This window comes from Symphalangus syndactylus, chromosome 11 (genome assembly GCF_028878055.3).
Source record: "Symphalangus syndactylus isolate Jambi chromosome 11, NHGRI_mSymSyn1-v2.1_pri, whole genome shotgun sequence".
Lineage (NCBI taxonomy): Eukaryota > Metazoa > Chordata > Mammalia > Primates > Hylobatidae > Symphalangus > Symphalangus syndactylus.
The window spans coordinates 66,833,819-66,849,754 of record NC_072433.2 but is presented as its reverse complement, the minus strand read 5'-3'; the positions used below and the strand labels follow the sequence as shown (position 1 = coordinate 66,849,754).

Here is a 15,936-nt window from a genome sequence, read left to right as displayed (position 1 = left end):
TGGAAGACAATTTTTCGACAGGACAGGGCTGGAGTGGGGAGTGGTTTGGGGACGAAACTATTCTACCTCAGCTCATCAGGTATTAGTCTTATAAGGAGCACGCAACCTAGATGACTCACATGCACAGTTCACAACAGGGTTCATGCTCCTATGAGAATCTAATGCCCCTGCTGCTATGACAGGAGGCAGAGCTCAGGTGGTAATGCTCACTAGCAGCTGCTCACCTCCTGCTGTGTGGCCCGGGTCCTAACAGGATATGGACTGGTACAGGTCTGCGGCCCAGGGATTGAGGACCCCTGCCTTAAAGGACTTGAATGTGTGCTGTGTGTTATGGGGGCCATATCAAGTCAACATCAGGTAAGGCTATCTGCTATGCTCTAGTTAATCTAGTTCCATGTTTCAGTGTAAAGCCTAATCCCTGCCTCTCCCCATCCCCATTTAAAAATTTTCCAATTTGGAAGTCAGCACTTCCAAACTTTGTGAATATTTACAAACAATGAGAAAGTTCATTAATAGCACAAAGAAAGTTGCCATCAAAATACATCACAACAAACAGCGCTCAGGAAGAGGCAGAAATACAGGCATGGATAGTCTCTGGATCCTGTTCTCCATGTTACAACTTGTCATAACAGATATACAGCTTGCTATGGTCCTTCTATTTGAAATGAAGTGAAAATATGTGCCACTGATATTTTAAACAAACAAAATCAGGTTAATTCAAATAAATATCCTTTATTAAAGAAAAAGAGGAATATTGTTAAAAGCACCAAAACTGTAGGTTGTTACATTGCATGTACAACAAGAGAAAGGTGATTGATTGCAATACTTGGTGTACAAGTACTTAACTCTGAAGTCATGAGTGTAAAAAACATGAAATACAAAGCAAGCAATACAATTACAATGCAGAAAAGTTGCACTAAAGAGCAAAAGGCAACAGTCAAAACGATTACTGGAGATTTCATGGTATTGCTATAAATGCTTGCTTAGTTTTTCCTCTGTACTTTTAATACTTTAGAATATTAATTGAACATATTTAAGTATTGTAAATTTGCAAGAGCTGGCATTTACAATACAGTGTGCACACTGTCCATTTAACGTAATGGTACTAAAGCCATCCTTACAAGCCACGCACAATGTGCTAGTGTTTTGCTTCTACCTTTTATAATATTGCACAAAGCTAGTAAATGGTGAATGAGTTTTCCATTAAAATTTTCATTTACCCAGAACTGATAAAAATCATGTCAGTCTCCTTAGCCCTAACAGGCAATTAATTATTCATGCAAAATAATCTGCAGCCTTCCATTCTTCATTAACTACATATTATGGTTTGCACACTTGGAAAGACATATAATACAATGAGAAATTCAATGAAACAATGGAGATTCTGTCAAAGTTAAAGAAGTCAGAAGTCATTACATGGGTAGCATCATTTACCCCTCTTGGTTCACAAATGAAGGGAAAATGCCACCTAGTGATTATGCAGACTTCTTAAAACCAATATAATTAGTATTGGGAAAAGCTGAGATAATTTGTTACACCCTTTGATAGCTACCCATAGAACATGCAAGTAAAAAAAAAAATCCCCAAATTTCCCTTGTTAAAACTGAACTCTGTAACCAACATCCATACCTTGTGTTTTCATCTACACATCACTTTTCAAGGTCTTTCCTACCCACCAACAACTCCCCCAAATTTAGCCACTCTTAGTGTGCCCAATTAAAAACAAAAAACACCAGCAAAAAACAAAACTTTCCCTTAACCCGCAAAACAAATGACTGCTTTGAGATTCAGTGTGAAATAACATTCATCAGTTATTTAACAAGTCAACCTCAGAGGTATTTTCTGTACATGTACCTTACAGTGGCATAATGTCTCTGCAAAAGGGAAGAGACAGTATAAATTTGGAATTCAATCAATTAAATCCTACAATTGCGAAGTTGTACATTTACTGTGGGCAAAACATAGAAAACTTTACAATAAACACATCTTGAGAATAACCCAATGGGGAAACTTTTCATACATTCACACACACAAATGCACACACTCACCGAATCCAGACTCCCTCCCGCCTTTCCAAACCCTTTGCTTACATAACATAGTTTAGGCAACAATATAAACTCAGTTTGTAGGAAAACTTTTAAGTTACACTATATCGGATAAAAAATACCATTGCTTCATTTTACAAAGCAATTAAGCAGTGACCCTTCTTAATGTGCTTTAACTAAAGAGCACTTTGCAGCAAAGTTCAGAAATAACTACTGAATTGTTCAGTAGCACTAAATAGACGCAACATGCTCTAACAGTAAGGTGCTTCCACTTTCTCACCCCTTTTCCATCTGAAATAAATCTTGCTGGTCACTCCTCTAACCATAGCTCTTTTTCTATGTTAAGCAGTAAGTGGGAAATAGAATGTTTAAAATGCACACTTAATTTTATGTTATCATTACATTTAGTGCAATAATTAGGTAAAACTTAAGGTTTCTGCTTTCATTATCAAATGGCTGCATTTTAACAATGTGTCTGCAATAGTTTTGAAATGTCTTACAGCTGTTCATTTTTTACAAGTAACCTGGTAAAGAGTATGAAATTTCAACTCCCTGACAGAGCCCTTAAGGACCCAATAGTACTTTTTACACATTGGTATCTGATGTTAAGTTTGTAAAAGCTGAAAAAAGAAAACCCCAAAAATCTTGTATTTAGTGAACAAAAAGCTTTGCCTAGGCTAAAAGCATTGACTTAAATTTATACCAACATACTCATGTGACTGTAACTTAAAAATGGTGTCTTAGGGAATGTGTAAAATTAAATTGTATTAATTGTATACTGATCCCATTCCAAACAGAGAGAATGCTGCCCATTAGTTTTTGTTTCACTGATTTAAGAGTTTTAATTCTTAGTGTCTACTATGGCCCAAGTATGCTTTGCAACTTGACACACATTCTGTGATATAAAGTGGCCATGCCATGTGTTACCAACTATTACTACATAGTTCAACTTTGTGGAAACAATTTTTTTTCCTTATTACATAAAGTGAAAGTGCTGAAAATTATTTTCTGGTTTCCTGTTATAAGAAAAGCTCTACATTTCTATTCCCACTATCATAGCTGTGTCTAGGAGTCTCCTTTTAAAAAATGCATTACAGACATATTTCAGTTCCACAATGAAGAATTAAGGAATGATTGTTTTTATGCTGCTCACAAACTCAGCCTATACAATACAAGCAAAACCATTCTTCATCTTTTAAAAAATCCTCTTTAGCCAGGCATTCCTCATACTGCTGTAATATACACAATGATTTTAAATAATTAAGAATACCTTTCCTACACATGCTACATTGGTTATAATTTTGGTTGCATTAGGAGCCATTTGAAATTGACAGTCAAGTGGGCAGTAACATTAATCTCAAAATGTCCCAAACTCATTTACTTGTTTTCCCTATTTTAAATGCATTGCAGTTGAGACTAGATTGGCAAATTAACTTCTAAATTGATTCAGCATAAGCAAACAGCTGTTTGTGGATACAGAAATCATATATTAACAGAAGTGTGTCAAATATTTTGAAGCATAATATTTGACAAAAAGTACGGGCGAGTTTGAAACTGTAAATGTGAGCATCTACAAGTACCATCATAACTAAATATACACATATTTAGTATTAAGGCCTAAGATCCTCATTTTATTAGGGGCAAGAAGAAAAAAGGACATTTAACCAGGCTTACATAATTTTGGTTGGGTTCTGAAGCTACTTTAAAATTGACAGGTGGGTTCCACTGGTAATGTCATCTTGATGGACAAGTAGACCCTAGATATTTGAAATTTTATTATTATTTGTGAGTAACTCCAAAGGTTTTTGACCTGCAATCATCTGAAATTTTGTAGAAGTAGGAACCTGCACCTTAAGGCAAGGAAATGGATGTGTTGGAAAGTTATTTACAAGAGAATGGGCATAGCTAGCTGCCAACAATACTCTGCTTTAACCTCCTTCTCTTCCAAGTGTGAGGTGACTCTCATGGGGAACTGTAACAGGATGGGTTGAGAGAGTTGTAGATGCATCCATGAGGCTGAGTGGAGTTCTACACACCCTCTACCCTTTGCTAGAGACTTATTATTACAGCACACCCTGGAAGAAAGACCACAGGACATATGTATAAATGAGTCTATTTTATAGTGGAATCCCAAAAGTAAAAGGGTAGCAAATTCCCTCTCAAGATATGAATGTTCCAGGTTTTTGGTTAATTTAACACTATATCCGTCTGTATTTTAATAAATGAAAAAAAGTGAACAAGCACCCAAAGAACTGGATATATGAAGTGTTGACACATGGGTACGTAAAAACTGGATAGCATAAAATGGATACATGATTTTGTAAAGGTTTCAAAATTTGCTTTAACTTTTTCAAATACATTAATATAACCACTCACTCTCTTGGTTAAGAAATATGCTTTAATATTTTACCAAGGGCAAATAGGACACTATCACCACCCCCATGCTGTTGAAGAAGTTTCCATATTACATCTGTATTTCTAATCTTTCCAGGCAAGATGTGGGAATAGTGTGGGAACTAAAACCAATGTATTATGAAGATGCTGCAGATCCTAGTCTCATCAATAAATGTATTACTAACATTTAAATAAAAGATTTTGTCAGGCTGGGCACAGAGGCTCATGCCTGTAATCCTAGCACTTTAGCAGGCTGAGGCCGGCAGGTTGCTTAAGTCCAGGAGTTCAAGACCAGCGTGGGCAACATGGCAAAACCCTGTCTCTATAAAAAATACAAAAATTAGCTGGGGCATGGTGGCATGTGCCTGCTTTGTTTTGAAATAAAAAAATTTTGTCTTACATAACCTGTTGCCAGAAAATTTTCTCCCTAATTATTTTTAAGAAAACACTTTTTAAAATAACAAAGGTGTGAGCATTTCTTTTTTTCTCCAGGAATACCAATTCATATACACTGGGCTTTTGCTCCAGTACTCCTTTCTGGGTTTAGGCCAGATAATTGTCTTAAAAGAAATAAAGTTATTTTTGGTATTTTAGTTCTTAGCTCCCTCCACAGAAAGGCGAAGATCTGTCTTATGCAGAATTATATGTACAGGGTACTGCACACTGAGTCCAATGATCTACACATATTCAAGCCCACAGCAATCCCGCTGAAAATCCGGAACACATAAATGTGTCCTTCAGGACTCTATCACAGCCAAAATCAGCACCTAAAGCTGTGTATAAGTTTAAAATTTTAGTGACTATAACAAAGGCATTCTCCCAAAATTCCATTCAGTGCATGTGAAGGTGGTGAAATGCCAGCCACGGAGACTTGTCTCTACTTTCTATCTTTCTTTGTAGAGCACATGCTTTTCACTGTGGAGCATAAAAATAAATAAAAACTTAAAATGGTGGTTTGTAAAAAGAGTTAAGATCTGCATCCCTATTATTGAATCTTGATTTTTGATTCTCAAGAGGAAAATCATGTTGGTCATAGCAATCAAGCAATAATTCAAACAAAATAAAAATAATTCGAAATATTATCAAAGTATTGCCTTCCATAAACAAGGATGCACATAAAATTCAAACTATTATAAATTCAAGAAATATGAAGAGTGATTTAAAAGCATGGGAACTTCAAAACCTTACAAAGTATAAGACTCCTAAAAATATGCCATGTTAAATGTATCATGTTGTGAACATATTAATAGATGTATCTCCATAAATGCAGCTTTTCAGATGTTGCTGAACATCTTTATGAAAAATCCTTTGGAAATGAGTAATGTGGACATTTTAGGTGTATTTCCATCTGATTTTAATGCCTGACTTACAGCTATCATGATAAACTTTCTCAGAGTATCACAGTATTTAATATAAGCTGATATGGAAGAAGCTATTTTTTCAGATGACTTTTCAGTGCACTGAAAGATGGTTCTAAAAGCAGTCCCAATAGAGCTCACAGTAGATCTCTGTCAACTCAGTGTTCTTCCAACTTACAGCAAGCCCTAGCTTAACTGGCCATTACAAGGATGTAAATATGTGGATGGAAGGAGAATGTGCTTAAAAAACAGAAATCTCCAGAAGGCCTTTTCTTCGTTGCAGTCAGGAACATTGCACATGTAAAATTCATGTTAACCATCATCTATTGGAACGACTGGAAAGTCATAACCTGCCAATTGTGCTTCCTTTCTTCACACCACTGAACCAATGCACTTTGGATCTAATGTTATCCAACTGAGGAACCAAGTGCTTAAACTGTTATTTTCGGAAAGAATCAGAACCAATCTTGAATGATATTTTTCTTCTGTTATGTCACCTGTTTACAAACAAAATAATACAGACCATTAAAAAAAGATGACCCTTTAAAGATACAGTGTATTTACGTTCCCTCAAAAAGTGTAAAAAAGACATTTTTTACAAAAGGCCATGACTGTATTCTTAAAGCAGTAAAAATGAAAACAAAATAATCTAAATACAGATTTTGATCACTTTTAAAAGACTATTAGATTTTCATTATTATTTTTACTCTAACACTGTATCAAAACTATATACTAAAAAGGTAAATTCAGGCTAAACTATTTGCCCCATAAACTGCTAGCAGAGTAAGAACAATTAAATGGTATCTTCAAAATGCAGTAGAAACTGTTTTTGTTAGACTAACATTTAGAGGACAGGATTAATACCAGTCTTTAAATGGATACTTCACCCAGGCATTTTATTGAAAAGTGTTGTGCTTAATATCTATGGGGCTTACCCAAAGCACAGAAGCATTTATATAAAAGACATACTCATCAGATAAAAGCTGACAGGAACATGAATAAAGTACCAACTTAATACAGTTCTGCATTTTCTAATACTGTAGCTACATGTGGCTAATGAGCACTTGATATGTGTCTAGTGTGACTGATTTAGTTTGATTTAAAAATCTAAAACAGTAAATAGTATTTTTCCATTAAATACAATTTTACTATTTTGGTAGGACATTTCTCATTAAGTATCAGATACTTAGCATTCAAATTGAGATGTGCTACTAGTATATATAAAACATACACTGAATTTTGAAGACTTAGTGTGAAAATAAAAAGAAAAAGCAATGTCCTAAGTTTTTAATGTTGATTATGTATTGAAGGATACTACTTTGGCTACGTTGTGTCAAATAAAATATTACAAACATCAGTTTCACATGTTTCTTTTCATTTTTGATGTGACTATTGGACATTTTAAAATTACATGTCTCAAACTATATTTCATTTGAACTGCATTGCTAGTTACTTTAGAAGACTCCTAACAGGGGCCCCGCACAGTGGCTCACGCCTGTAATCCCAACACTTTGGGAGGCTGAGGAGGGTGGATCAGTTGAGGTCAGGAGTTCGAGACCAGTCTGGCCAACATGGTGAAACCCCTCTCTACTAAAACTTCAAAAAAATTAGCTGGGCATGGTGGTGCGCCTGTAATCCCAGCTTGAACCCGGGAGATGGAGATTGCAGTGAGCCAATACAGAGCCACTGCACTCCAGCCTGGCTGACACAGTGAGACTCCATCTCAAAAAAAAAAAAAAAAAAAAAGAAAAAAGAAAGAAAAAAAAGTCTCTCACAGGAAACAAACTAGAAGCTTATTTATTTATTGAGACAGGTTTCCTCCTGCCTCAGCCTCCCAAGTAGCTGGGACTACAGGTGTGAGCCACCACGCCCAGCTACTTTTTGTATTGTTAGTAGAGATGTGTTTTGTCATGTTGCCCAGGCTAGTCTTGAATTCCTGGGCTCAAGTCATCCACCCACCCCCAGCCTCCCCAAGTACTGCAGAATTACAGGCCTGAAACTTATTTTAAAGTTCATGCCCAGCCTGAAATTTATTTTAAATCTCTATGTAATTACACACATTTTAAGAAATTTCCTTGAGCATGACTATAGCTATCTCTGGAAAGAGAAGAGTTTCAGAGGGGAACGAACAAGCAAGAAAAAGGGACCTTCATTACCTACTTTATGAATATTCAATAAATTAGCTCTTAAAAGTATGTAAGTACATTAATGACAAAATCTATAATCAAGAAATCTGGGCAGGTACAGTGGCTCACACCTGTAATCCCAGCACTTAGGGAGGCAGAAGCAGGTGGATCACCTGAGATCAGGAGTTTGAGACCAGCCTGGCCAACATGGTGAAACCCCATCTCTACAAAAATACAAAAATTAGCTGGGAGTGGTAACACGCGCCTATAATCCCAGCTACTCGGGAGGCTGAGGCAGGAGAATCGCTTGAATCACGAGGCACAGTTTGCAGTGAGTTGAGATCACACCACTGCACTCCAGCTTGGGCAACAAGAGTGAAACTCCGTCTCGAAGAAAGAAAAAAAGAAAAAAAAAAGGAATCTAATAAATTAATGGGAAATACAAATTGCGGTAAAGCCTTTTTAGCCATTTGTAGATAAAAAGTTCACAGCCTTTTAGTCTCCACGATCACAAAGTAGTGATACATAGCTACTACATCACTGCCTCATCAGTCCATACTAGTCTATGGTTTGCTTCTGGGGTAGCACATATTTAGTAAAGGGAGACTGCAAACTTCCAAGCTCATATATTTTCTAAGTGTTTCACTGTTTCTCTCTCAACATTGTACCACATATTTCAGCCATCAACCATCTCCCACACCCCCGAAAAAAGTTTTACGCAATTTTCAAAGTGTATACACCATGCACCATGTTCTTAACATCCAATACTAAGGCTAAATTAGTAGCCAGAAGCTATGAGTAACATCCCAGCCACTTGAGTGTACAAAATGCTGATGCAATGTCTAGGGTTAGGCAGGATATGGTGGGATGGGAGGAGACAGACAAGGATAGGCTGACTTGAGCAGATGCTGGTGTGCTGTGAATGGGACACTGTGGACCATCTGTAATGAAAGAGCTAAACACACATTTATGTGAAGGTCCAGCTGTGGAATTAGTCAGTGCAAAGATGGTGGTTTTAGGCACAAGCTTAAGCAGCTTCCTAAGAAGCTACAGCAGAAGGAGACAACACATGGTAGCAGGAACTGTAAAGTGGGAGACAACCTACAAATATCCACTATGGAAAAGATTCCCAGTTAGACACACCTGAGAGTCTAGACATTCACACACTGATATGCATCTCTCTCTCTCTCTCTCTCTCTCTCTCTCTCTCTCTATATATATATATATATATATATATATATATATTCCTTTACAAAGCATAGTGGACATATGTACAAGCAAAAATAACTCGAAGTTACTTTGGGACCCAAAAACAGTAAGTCATACAAAGTGATTGTTACATGTAACTGTATACATAATAGGAAAAAAAGCAGGATAATGCTACTACTGAATGTTGGCTGAATCATGGTGAATGTAATATTACCCTTTTTAAGTTACTGATTGATGCAGATGCTGATTGGGGGGGTAGAGTGGAGAGGTACTACAGGAATATTTACCTAATGAACCCATACCCAAAGGAACAGGTGAAACTGCTTTCAGTAATATTTTACCTAACATAACTAATACAATCTTTCAATAAGTAATCGTTTAAAAACTGATATACATTACATTTTTGTATTATGTCTTCAAAATCTAGATGTGTACTTGCATATACATTAGATCTACTCAGAATTCTTTTTTTTGGGCCAGGCATGGTGGCTCACACCTGTAATCCCAGCACTTTGGGAGGCTGAGGTGGGTTTGTCATTTGAGGTCAGGAGTTCGGAGACCAGCCTGGCCAAGATGGTGAAACCCTATCTCTACTAAAAATACAAAAAAAAAAAAAAATGAGCCGGGTGTCATGGCAGGCGCCTGTAATCCCAGCTACTCAGGAGGCTGAGGCACAAGATTCACTTGAACCCAGGAGGTGGAGCTTGCAGTGAGCTGAGATTGTGTCACTGCACGCCAGCCTGGGTCAGAGAGTGAGACTCTGTCAAAAAAAGAATTTTTTTTTCTTTGTTGTTCTACTCAGAATTCTTAAGTCAAGGACAGAATGTCCATTTTTAATAAGCTCCCCAAGTTAATTTTTATGATAAAACATGTTTTAAGAATTATTATGCTAATCGGGGCAACCATAGGGAGACCCTGTCTCTACAAAGAAATTAAAAAATTAGCCCAGCATGGTGGCACGTGTCTGGAGTCCCAGCTACTTGGAATGCTTGATCCCAGAAGGTTGAGGCTGCAGTGAGCCATGAATGTGCCACTGCACTCCAGCCTGAGCAACAGAGGGAGACTCTGTCTCTAAAATAAAAAAAGAAATTCAACAAAAATAATTCACAGGGCTAACGCATGAATTAATTATTCCTTTACTTATTCCCTTCTAGGACTCACGTCTTCCCTACTTTGGTGAATGTCTGAAGCCTAGAGAAACATATTCCATCAAGAAAGAATAATAATTAATAGAACATGTTTGTATACTCTATAAATTTTATACAAATTACAACATTTCAGTTACCATCATTATAAATTTGATACACTGTTTAATTTATACCATGTTATCTTTACTGTTTCTATATATTTGGTGTAATCTGTGCCATCTTACTCTATAATTAGCTTATTAAAACGTAGTAGACTATAGCTCTCTATTATATTAGGAGAATGCTACATGTGTAACCAAAGAGAATCTTAATATGTACAGGAGTATTCATTAGATATGTAGATAATTTTTATATATTAATGATACCTGCAAATTTGTCTAGATAATACAGTAACTGTGACAATAAGTTTTTTAAGGGTTTAGAAAGTTAAATAATCAGACAATGCAACAATTTTTCCAGATTGATCTTAGAAAACTCATTGAGGTCAGCTAACATGACCTCAAAATTCAGTGTGCATAACAGTTTGTTACTGAAATACTTTGTCAGAAAAGCCTTTTCATTAAAAAATAAATTGATTGATTGGTTTGTTTTTACAGACAGGGGTATCGCTATATTGCCCAGGCCGGATTTGAATGTCTGGGCTCAAGAGATCCTCATGCCTCAACCTCTGAGTAACTGGGACTACAGAAGTGAACCATTGAACTGGGAAAGCCTTTTTTTTTTTTTTTTTTTTTTTTTTTTTAGACTGAGTCTCACTCTGTTGCCCAGGGCAGTGGCACAATCTCAGCTCACTGCAACCTCCACCTCCTGGGTTCAAGCGATTCTCTTGCCTCAGCCTTCTGAGTAGTTGGGATTACAGATGCCTGCCACCACGCCCGGCTAATTTTTATATTTTTAGTAGAGAAGAGGTTTCACCATGTTGGCCAGGCTAGTCTTGAACTCCTGACCTCAAGTGATCTGCCTGCTTCAGCCTCCCAAAGTGCTAGGACTACAGGCGTGAGCCACCGTGCCAGGCCCTTTTCTGTTTTTTTAGGGCAAGAATGAGACTGTCACTTTACTTGCAATTACAGCTGTATGGCAGAAATTTTTAATGAGGACATTTTTAAAAATAGTATTTACATAGCAATAATCATTAAAAAGTTATCTTAAGTTTCTAGAAACTACAGAATTAAGTAAAACCTGAAGTTCACAAATTTGTGATCCATGCTAAAATTGGGCTATAAAACAAACGATATGCCTCAGGCTCAATAAAAAATACCCCAAACCTCATTATCCGATATAAAACCTGTATTACTGAATGCAACTAAAGACAATAAGGCCGTTTACTTGTTAGTTCTCCCAGTCTGTGCAAGGCAAAGCCTCCTCTTCATCCTCTGACTCTGGGGATGCTTCTTTAATTCTTCTAAGAGCTTCATGGATGCTCCGTGTTAGAGGGTCTGTATCGGGTAGAAGTGTGAAGGATTCTCTCAAAACATCCTTCTGTACCTTCTTCAATTTTACCCCTTTCCTTATTTGTGCCAAGATATTATTACTATCATCTTCATCAGGAAAAGGAGGCAGAGTTCGCTGTTCAACCTTTTTCAGATGAAAACTACCACGCTTCAAGGAGGCTAGCACCTCATCCATGGGTGAGCTCACTTTGGAAAATGAAACAGAACAGTATTACAGTTAGGACTGCACTTAATTAGAATGAAACTGTATAACCTCTACTGTTTGCAACTGTGAAAGCACAGGAAGCTGAAACACCATCTGCAAAATGGATCATGAAATGTGTGCAGAAGCTGATCAGAACACAAGGGATCCTAATTATCCTTCTTTTTAGAAAATCCCAAGACCCAATCCATGGTGGATACTATTGGTATTCTTATAATTTCCTACATGAGAGAAGTGACCAGATTGGGAAGTGGGAGGTGGTCTTAGTAGTATTATAGGTGTGATTCCCAAAGGATTTCCATATTGCAGTTGCTCCACCCAAATTCAGAGTGATTGGGTTACACATTTTATTTTTAAAAATTACATTTTTGTTCATTATGGAGACTGTGCTTTTTCATTTAGTTGTTTTACATGTGAAATCCTACTCAGATTATATCAAGAAATGTTTTATAGAATGGTCTTTCAGGTTAAAATGTAATATACAAGTAATATGTAACATTTATATAATGTTCTCCCCATGCAAAATGCAAATTCCTTAAAGGCAAAAGGCAAGGGTTATTCTCTGCTCTTTTTAGAAATGATTTTATTTGTGCTTGAATCTCTCATAACAAAAAAAATTAGAAAAAAAATAGTAACCTTATTGAGGCACATCTGTCACGTTGTAAGTTGAACAGATTACTCCCTATTCTTTTGTGCTTCTTTATACAAATACACAAAATTCTTCAACAAATGTATGAACAAATGTTACATGATCCTGCCAATGTCTTCCCTGTGGTGACAGTCCTTACCAGATATCTTACCCTTTCTGATATGTGTAATTTTTATAAAAATCTCAGGTTTAAAATCAAAATTTTTTCCCTAACACAAAAGGAGCCACCCATTATAAATTACCAAACATGTATGTATCACTTTAGAAGATCTGTTTTTAAAACATGCCTGGCTGGGCGCGGTGGCTCACACTTGTAATCCCAGCACTTTGGGAGGCCGAGGCGGGTGGATCACGAAGTCAGGAGATTGAGACCACGGTGAAACCCCATCTCTACTAAAAATACAAAAAATTAGCCGGGCGTGGTGGCGGGCGCCTGTAGTCCCAGCTACTTGGGAAGCTGAGGCAGGAGAATGGCGTGAACCCAGCAGGTGGAGCTTGCAGTGAGCCGAGATTGCGCCACTGCACTCCAGCCTGGGCGACAGAGCGAGACTCCTCAAAAAAAAAAAAAAAAAAAAAACACATGCCTAACAGCTCAAGAAGGCATACATTTCTGTGTACTTTATGCATTTGTGGATGTGGGTTACTAAGAATTCTCCTCTAGTGTGACTCTGAAAACCTGTTTACTATCAAATAATGTTCAAAAATAAAGTGTTTTAAGCTTTGCAACGTCAAAAAATATAGTTTTTTATTATGTCTGATGTCATGCAACAGATGGACCATGAAAAGATCTTGACATACCTCTCCTCCTCTGCAAACCTTCAGCAGTCTTTCTGAGCTTCTTCCGTGCACTGACCAGCTGGCTGCTGTCAAAGAGGTGTGCTGAGGGGGCACTGGCTGACTTTGGGATCCTCTTCTCATTCCCCTCCTTTCTAGGCAGATCTTTCTCCAGTGTCTCTGGGCCACTGTCCTTAGCAACAGGCAGAGGTGGTGGTGGTGGGGGAGGGGGAGGAGGTGGGGGAGGTGGTGGTGTTGGAGGAAGAGGGGATGGGAGTGGATTTATGGTAACAGAACATGGTTCGAGGTTGTTATTCAAAAGTGGAAGAGACATAGGGGGAGGCAGTTCAGAGGTAACACCACTGAGAGGTAATGAGGTGGCTTCAAGTTGTGTTAATGAAGTATCTTCAAGTTGTACAAGGCTCTGGGGTTCTGTTGTCTGTGATGGCCCACGCTTGACTCTTCCTTCTCCCACCTCTTCAGTTTTCTCTTCTACCTGTAACACACTTGGTAGAGAGTCACAATGATCCTCTCGGAGAACAGGACTTGTTGCACCTTTTCTTCTTGCATGAGCTAGTCGTAATCTGGTTGATTTAAGTATGACTTGCCCAGGATACCTCTAAAATATCAGAAGTTATTGGAACTGGTTAAATGTTATTGAAACAATTTATGAGCACATGCCTATTTATTTTCTCCTTCAAATAAAAGATGTTATGTGGCCGGGTGTGGTGGCTCACGCCTGTAATCCCAGCACTTTGGGAGGCCGAGGCGGGTGGATCATCTGAGATCAGGAGTTTGAGACCAGCCTGGCCAACATGGTGAAACCCCGTCTCTACTAAAAATACAAAAATTAGCTGGGTGTGGTGGTGGGCACCTGTAGTTCCAGCTACTCGGGAGGCTGAGGCAGGAGAATTGCTTGAACCTGGGAGGCGGAAGTTGCAGTGAGCCAAGATTGTGCCACTGCACTCCAGCCTGAGTGACAGAGCGAGATTCCATCTCAAAAATGTTATGTTGGCTTATTGGTTATTTCACCCTTAAAGTTATACAGAAAATCTGAAAGTACCTAATAGCTTACAAACAATTATGAATTTATTATTTGCCTATCAAATCCACAATTCAAATATTAAAAATTATGATTAAAAAATATTTTTAGTGAATAAAACTACTAAACGTATAAAACAAATAGCATGTAAAATGCAAAACATAAATGATGTCAAATGTATAAACACTACTGGTATGCAAAAAGTTTCCTATGTTTTCAAATGCACACACAAGAAAATTAAAATATTCTTTAACAGGTTACTTGGCATTTTTAAAAAGCTCCAACAACTATATATCCATTTTATGACAGAATGAAGAGAGAATTACATTTTTTGAAGTACTTACTGGTAGAACTCTTATACATATTTTACCATGGTAAGACTTTTTTTTTTTTTTTTTTTGAGACAGTGTCTCACTCTGTTGCCCAGACTGGAGTACAGTGGTGCGATCACAGCTCACTGCAGCCATGACTTCCCTGGCTCAGGTAATCCTCCCACTTCAGCCACCCAAATGGCCAGAACCACAGGCATGTTCCACCATGCCAGGCTAATTTGTATAGAGACAGGGTTTCGCCATGTTACCCAGGCTGGTCTTGAACTCCCCGGCTCAAGCAATTCACCTGCCTCAGCCTCATAAAGTGCTGGGATTACAGGCGTGAGCCACATTTACTTAATAACAAGGCTTATCTCCCCTGCCTCGCCTCCTTTTTTTCCCCGCTGTAACACTTGTTCAAAAGCCTACTTCACCTATAAAGTGATCCCTCAGCATGCATAACTGAAGTAAGGCTCCAGAGTACTTTAAAAATGAGAACTGTGAGATTTCAGCACAGTTCGGAGGAGATGTGTGGATACTGTGGTATCAGTGTGTGGTCATGGCTTACCCTGACAAGAGAACTGCTGAAGCATTTCTCAAATATGCTGCTCCCCCCACCTCTAATTCTGCTAATGGTCATTTGATGTATTACCACCACAGGTTGATGTATGTGGAATAAATAACAAGTTGATGCTTCAGCTGGATAGTCAGTTGTGATTTAACTAATTTTTTAAACTCAAGAGGAATCTAGGTTTCCCAGAGGCCCTGACCATTCCTCTTATACTACTGAAGCTGTGGGTCAAAGGTCACAAGAATACTAATTTGGAAAACCACCAGAGTAAATGGAGCCATGCCATCAAAACAATTTTAAAAAGGACTTCCATGGTTATAATAGTTTATAAATAAGGGAAAACCAAGTTTTTCCCACAAAGAAATCCTACAGGTGTATATGTAGCTCTATTTTTAAAAAAATGAAAAACAATAAATGGACCATTACTTTTAATACCTGTTTAAATGTTCGAAGTCTATCCAGTGTTCTCTGTCTCTCTTGGCTAACCCAGGCACTTTTTCTTTCTTCTTCATCATGTAATTTTTCTCTCTTCTGGTAAAAAATTAATAATAATTCCATTATGCTGTGTCCCAATGTTTATCATTAATAGGAAAAAAGATGAGAAGTTATCCTAATGTGGGCCAAAGGGGATGATTCACTGAACAAAATTTTTTATA

The 15,936-nt window shown here is 37.7% G+C and overlaps 1 protein-coding gene across 3 annotated transcripts in view; it reads right to left on the bottom strand.

Moving 5' to 3' along the window:
* Positions 1–707: 707 nt before the first annotated feature.
* Positions 708–15,936, bottom strand: part of JMY (junction mediating and regulatory protein, p53 cofactor) — a 97,898-nt gene continuing 82,669 nt past the window's right edge. Inside the window, exons 8-11 of one of the 3 annotated variants that reach the window (XM_055298013.2) lie at positions 15,716–15,811; positions 13,381–13,975; positions 11,607–11,917; positions 708–6,294 (exon numbers count right to left, since the gene is read on the bottom strand). In XM_055298013.2, the coding sequence (XP_055153988.1) occupies positions 11,610–11,917; positions 13,381–13,975; positions 15,716–15,811 (999 nt within the window). In that variant the 3' untranslated portion in view covers positions 708–6,294; positions 11,607–11,609. Of the gene's footprint in view, positions 6,295–6,666; positions 11,918–13,380; positions 13,976–15,715; positions 15,812–15,936 lie in introns of those variants that run through there. The other 2 variants (XM_055298014.2, XM_063612816.1) reach the window with 2 other exon arrangements.